A 6,000-nucleotide genomic window follows, 5' to 3' on the forward strand; every position below is an offset into this window, starting at 1 on the left:
TTTAAAAGAAAGGCACAGATAGCTCTGGAAGACAGTCCATGCCTTCTGCATTGAGTTGAATTACCTTCTAGAGGTTCTGCTGATTCAAAAGGAACGCCTGTATATTGTAGGTGACCCGACCATCTGTCCATTGTTTGGATTCAGTTACAGACAGTGTGTGATTCCTCCCTTTCTAAATTCCTATGTAGCCTCTAGTCTGATTTTACTGTGTGGGTTTTGTTTCGTTTTGTTTTTTTAAGGCTTGGGTAGCCAACTTTGAAAGACCACGAATGAATGCAAATTCCCTTCTGGCAAGCCCTACGGGGCTTAGTCCCTACCTCCGCTTTGGCTGTTTGTCCTGTCGGCTCTTTTATTTCAAGTTAACGGATCTGTACAAAAAGGTAGGACTTCTGTGTAGTTGGATACATGTTGTTAGATGCCATGGTTATCACCTACTTCTCCTAATAAAATGTTTTTCTTTAATGGTGATCTTCAGGTAAAAAAGAACAGCTCCCCTCCCCTCTCCCTCTATGGCCAGCTGTTATGGCGTGAATTTTTCTACACAGCGGCGACTAACAATCCACGGTTTGATAAAATGGAGGGGAATCCTATCTGTGTTCAAATTCCATGGGATAAGAATCCTGAGGCTTTGGCCAAATGGGCAGAAGGCAGGACAGGTTTTCCTTGGATTGATGCGATTATGACACAACTTCGTCAGGAAGGTTGGATTCACCATTTAGCCCGGCATGCTGTAGCATGCTTTTTGACTCGAGGTGACCTCTGGATTAGCTGGGAAGAAGGAATGAAGGTATTGTTTCTTATTCTTGAATTTCTTAAAGTGCCTGTTAAATTTTCAGGTGGTCATTCTAGAATCGTTACTGTGTGGTGTAAGTTGAATTTTAAACCTTAAACTGTGGGCAAAACTAAATCGGTTCTGATGAACCAGGTGTGCTGAAATTTTGCCTCTTGAATGTCTCCTTTTATTGAAATGTTATGTTTCTTCCAGTCAGAATAGGTCTGAAGTTCTTTCAAATTTGAGATTTCTTTCTAAATCTTGACAAATAATTACAATAATAATATTGTAATTTAATTTTTTTCCCCAATTATTCTGTATGTGAACAATTTCTGTTCATATCTTGCATCTGCCTCGAGAAAACTAAAAACTGAGGATGTCCTTTGAGCAATTTTTGTCACTTTGCTCAGTGTTAGAACTGTGAGTAAAGGCAACGTGATTTAGCTGAAGGCTCAATGCAGTTAATTTTATGCAAGTATAAGATGCTGAAATTCAAGTCTAAGATGTCAGGTTTTTGAAGAAAACAAGGGAATAATTTATTCTCACTAATGAAGCCTTTGAATAATTTTTAGATTTTTAGAAGCATAGCATAACTTTTACTAAGCAATAATAATCTGTGAAAAATTGAGAATCAGACAGGTTTTTTTTTTTGAAATCTAAAAAATTTCATTGCCATGAGGATTGCCATATTTCTATATGTATATAATCATATGAAATTTTCTTCTTTAACACATCAGTTGTAAGTGAACACCTTTCAAAAATTTTTGGTTACTTCTGCAGTTCACAAATACAGACATTGAAGGTGAAGATACATAGGTAACTCAGTATGTTCCAGATTAATTACTCTGTAAATTACAGATACATGGCAGCTTGTTCTTACTTTTGCAATAATACAGATATATATGAAGGCCCCAGACTTGTGCAGTGGAAACATGTTCAACTCAAGTTTCCATAGCTAGCAAAAGTTAATCTGGCATTCCTCATGGTGTTACTTCCAAAGTCTTGCTACATGGCAGCATCTAGTGGAACAATTGTGTGCTAACACACTTCTAAATGTCTAAAGATCTTGTTGCATTATGAGTCACCATCTATTTGAAACGTTTTTTGAAAGCATTTTAAGATAAATCCTATTTTTTCAAAAGACTTTTTTTCCCAAGTAGTTGCGATATTTAGTAAAAGATACTTTTGTAACACTTACTCAGTGTGTACTTAGAATTAATGCCTTATTGAGTATATGGAGAAAGAGATTGAGTGATCATTATTTAATAGTATTACCTTATTTAGACTTTGTATAGGAATAGTACTTATTGAAGTTGGGTGGCAGTACTATGACGTTGAGTTTTTAGTGCCTTAGAATGAAGGAAGATGGTTGATTTGGAATTTATGCAAGTTTGAAAGGAAAATCAGAACTTGCAAAAATATGTATTAAATAAGTATCTGTTCTTAAAACTACTTCTAGGTGCACTCTTTTTTAAAAAGCCCTTGAGCATTGTCCTTCACAGAATGAGGCTTTGCTCTTTTTTGTCAACCTGCATTGCTAGTGATCTGACTCAGCAGATAAACTTCCTTTTATACAAGTTAGTACTGTCTGTGTTGAAGATGAAAAGGCAATCACTGCTGGAAACTTGAATGTTTCACAGCTACTGAGCTCCAGATTGAAAGTAAAACCCTCATAAATCTTCAACTTGCTCATGTTTTGGGGTGGGTTTTTTTTTTGGTTGGTTGGTTTTTCTTTATTTGTTTTGTTTTGGGATTTTTTAATATATAATAGGTATAATAGGGGTTGCAAGTTAGAATCAAAGTGTTTGGAAGATTTTTTTCTTTTGGTCTTCAGACCAGAATTCATTGTCTGTCACACCATCCTTCAGTGTTCTTGGTGGTTCATAATGCCTCCAGGAATTTGAGTGTGTTTTCAAAACTGTGACTTGCTAGATTAACTTCAAGAACACAACTTCTGCATGCTTGGGGTGCCCTGAAACTCTTGAATTCTACTTTTGGGATTCCTCACATAGTGTAAGATGCTGTGCAAGTTGAGGTATTCAGACCAGCAGTTTGAGTTCAAAATGTATTTTGTATGTTCCCTGTTTTCTGGAAGTTTGCAAAGCTTACTCAACTGTGATGTGATGAAGCAATTCTTCTGAAAACAGCAAATGCCACTTGGAAGCCATGAGGCTCCAGCCATCCTCTGGGAATTTATTTTTCAAGAAGAATATGTAGCTTGCTGAGATATTTGCAAGTTTGTTTACAGGATAAAAAGCCTGGTTATGAATTTTTTCTTTTTTGAGTTTGGCATTAAGGCATTTGCAATTGCATACTGAGCATTTTGTGAATGTTGCCAGGTAAGAAAGAGCTTCAATCAGAAACTCAGGAACTAATCCTGAAAAGTAAGTGTCTTGAAGGTGTGCCATGCCCAGACTAACTTGTTGCACTGATTTCTTAAGGTCTTTGAAGAGCTGTTACTTGATGCAGATTGGAGTGTGAACGCTGGAAGCTGGATGTGGCTGTCCTGTAGTTCGTTCTTTCAACAGTTTTTTCACTGCTACTGCCCAGTGGGATTTGGCAGAAGAACTGACCCAAATGGGGATTATATCAGGTAACTCAAAATCTGGAAATTGCTGTGGGTGGTGCTTAAACTATTGAGCAGCTTTATACTTAACGTGACCTTTTTACCCTTTTGTTATTTTTTAAGACGTTATTTGCCGGTACTTAGAGGTTTCCCTGCAAAATACATCTATGATCCTTGGAATGCCCCAGAGAGCATCCAGAAGGCTGCAAAATGTATTATAGGAGTAAATTATCCCAAACCAATGGTAAACCATGCAGAGGCAAGCCGCCTGAATATTGAGAGGATGAAACAGATCTACCAGCAGCTTTCACGATACAGAGGACTGGGTATGATTATAGATTATTTGCTTTATTTATTTATTTAAAACTTCTCTCACCTTCTAGCAATTAATAATTTAGTCTCATAGCAGTGAGAGTCAGGTCTAAGCTCAGGGTGGTGACCCAGGTTTGTATCCAAGTAAATATTATATGTATCTGAGAAAGGAAAGAGTTTGAGGGGAGTGCCTCTCCAAATATTGCTTAGATTTTTTTTCTCTGAGTCTTTGGAAGAATTTTTGTTAAACTGGGCCTTTTGTGCATTCTGATAAATTCTTGTACAGTTAAGTTTTAGTACCAGTGATGAGAAATTTAGTATGGTTTGTAACTTCAGCAATACTGTATTTGCATATGCAAATGCTGTTGCAGAAGAAGGTACCAACCCAGCCACTGGTGGATTCTTCCCCTTTGCTCTGAGAGTTAAACCAGATGCACTGTACTGCTCAGGAAGGTGTGAGCAGTCAGTATGTTCAGATACTGGGTATTGAATCAGGATATGTTGCACTTAAACCCAGCATACTGGATATGTGTAACTAAGGAATATTGGAAAAATTATGCAGAATATGATGTAGAAAAAAATTTAGTCAATGTGAACTAAAATTGTTTGGCAAGAAACAGAAGCAGGCAAGACAGAGAGGTCTTAAAAGTAAACCACTCAAGGTGAGGGTGGAGAATTGACTATCACAAGGAAAACAGAATGTTGCACTTGACTTTTTTTTTTTCCTCTAGCTATCTTTCTATATATATTTTGTCTTGTTTTTTAGGTCTTCTTGCAACTGTGCCTTCTAATCCAAATGGAAATGGAAATGGTGGCCTAATGGGCTATTCACCAGGAGAAAGCATTTCTGGTTGTGGTAGTACAGGAGGTCAGTCAAATTCTTTCAATACATAGAATTATTGAGACTGAACTACATGAACTTCTTTTATAATGCCCTTTTTGTGTTATAAGAAAAACTGCTTTCATAAGACAATTCTGAGTGCAAGTCACAAATGTTTTCAATTTATTCACTGCTCGATAGTATTTGTGTATAGACATCTTTAAATTATTTTTTTAATCTCAAATATTTTTCACCTGTGTTTTTCCCCCTCCAAAAATTACTTGTTAACTAGTATCAAACAATTTGATTTCAAAAGCATTTGAATATAATTTTGTCCTAGAAATGTATAAGCATCCTGATATTTATAATAAGGAGTGACTTGTGAACTTTCAAGTGAGAATTATTAACTTGTAAAGCTGGCATTAGATTGCTTACTGGAATTTATTTCTATCAAATTTATTTATTTATTTTATTTATTTCTACTAAGAAAAAATAAGAACAGTATTAAGATTGTATTAACCCATGGTGTATCTTAAATACTATATACACCTTAGACTCTTAAATGTAAAAGGATACAGCAGAACTGGAAATGTACTGGTTTTGTATTCTTCGTAGGCTTTGGTCAAGGTTAGAAGCAGATTGTGAAGGAAGATGGATCTTATTATTCTTAACCAGTATAGTTCTCTTAAAAATTTAAAACACAAACTCCTTAAAGCAGGATGCTTGAGCTTTTATTTCTTATAAGTTTAGGACATGTATAAGAAAAGAGATGTTTATTTTTAAAAAATTAACATTATATGCACTCTTTTCTCTTTGAAATGCATTCATATATAGATGTACTAATACTTTTCACATCAGAAATTTATTCCTTTTGTAGGAGGTTCAGTGAATTTGGAAAGACAAAAACCTTTAGAGCTTCGGACCTGTAATGAGAGGGTTTGGAAAAAAAAAGTTTAAAACCCACAATAAAAAGTCTATGTCTTGGAGTGGGGGGTAAACCCCCCACATTTTAAATCCCAAAGCTGGAGTTTTACCTTCTGTTATGTTTGTCTTCTCCCTGCCTCTCCAGGAGCTCAGCTGGGAACTGGTGATGGTCATTCTGTTGTTCAGTCATGTGCCCTGGGAGACTCTCATACAGGAGCAAGTGGAATTCAGCAGCAAGGTATTATGGCAGTGCCTGTCTGTACAGGATCTCCAAATCCTTGCAACTATGGAAAACCAGACAAAACATCAAAGTAGCATGGATAGATTTTGGGTGACAGCTGCTGTCTACAACATGAACTGACCTTGTTTCTGTTCTTGAAACGTAGAAATTATTTCTTAGAGTTAACTTGCTTGTCCTGTCATTTTTATCTCTTAAAGTGCTCATCTAGGGCAGTATTTGTATGTTTTGAGTGGGAGGGATCACAAATGTGACTAAAAATAAATAAATAAACATTATCCTAGGCTACTTTAAAAGAAACTGAAAACCAGAAGTTTACCTTGTGTATTGGATATCAAAATTTGTATGTTATCTCTTCCCTGTTTTCA

General features: G+C 36.0%; 1 protein-coding gene across 1 annotated transcript in view; it reads left to right on the top strand.

Moving 5' to 3' along the window:
• CRY1 (cryptochrome circadian regulator 1) overlaps window positions 1-6,000 on the top strand; it is a 33,220-nt gene that overhangs the window by 23,475 nt on the left and 3,745 nt on the right. The window contains exons 6-11 of the mRNA XM_014307378.2: window positions 240-380; window positions 476-787; window positions 3,214-3,365; window positions 3,462-3,664; window positions 4,417-4,518; window positions 5,540-5,632. Of these exons, the coding sequence (XP_014162853.2) occupies window positions 240-380; window positions 476-787; window positions 3,214-3,365; window positions 3,462-3,664; window positions 4,417-4,518; window positions 5,540-5,632 (1,003 nt within the window). The remainder of the gene's footprint in view (window positions 1-239; window positions 381-475; window positions 788-3,213; window positions 3,366-3,461; window positions 3,665-4,416; window positions 4,519-5,539; window positions 5,633-6,000) is intronic.

This window comes from Geospiza fortis, unplaced genomic scaffold, assembly GCF_000277835.1.
Source record: "Geospiza fortis unplaced genomic scaffold, GeoFor_1.0 scaffold173, whole genome shotgun sequence".
Classification (NCBI taxonomy): Eukaryota; Metazoa; Chordata; class Aves; order Passeriformes; family Thraupidae; genus Geospiza; species Geospiza fortis.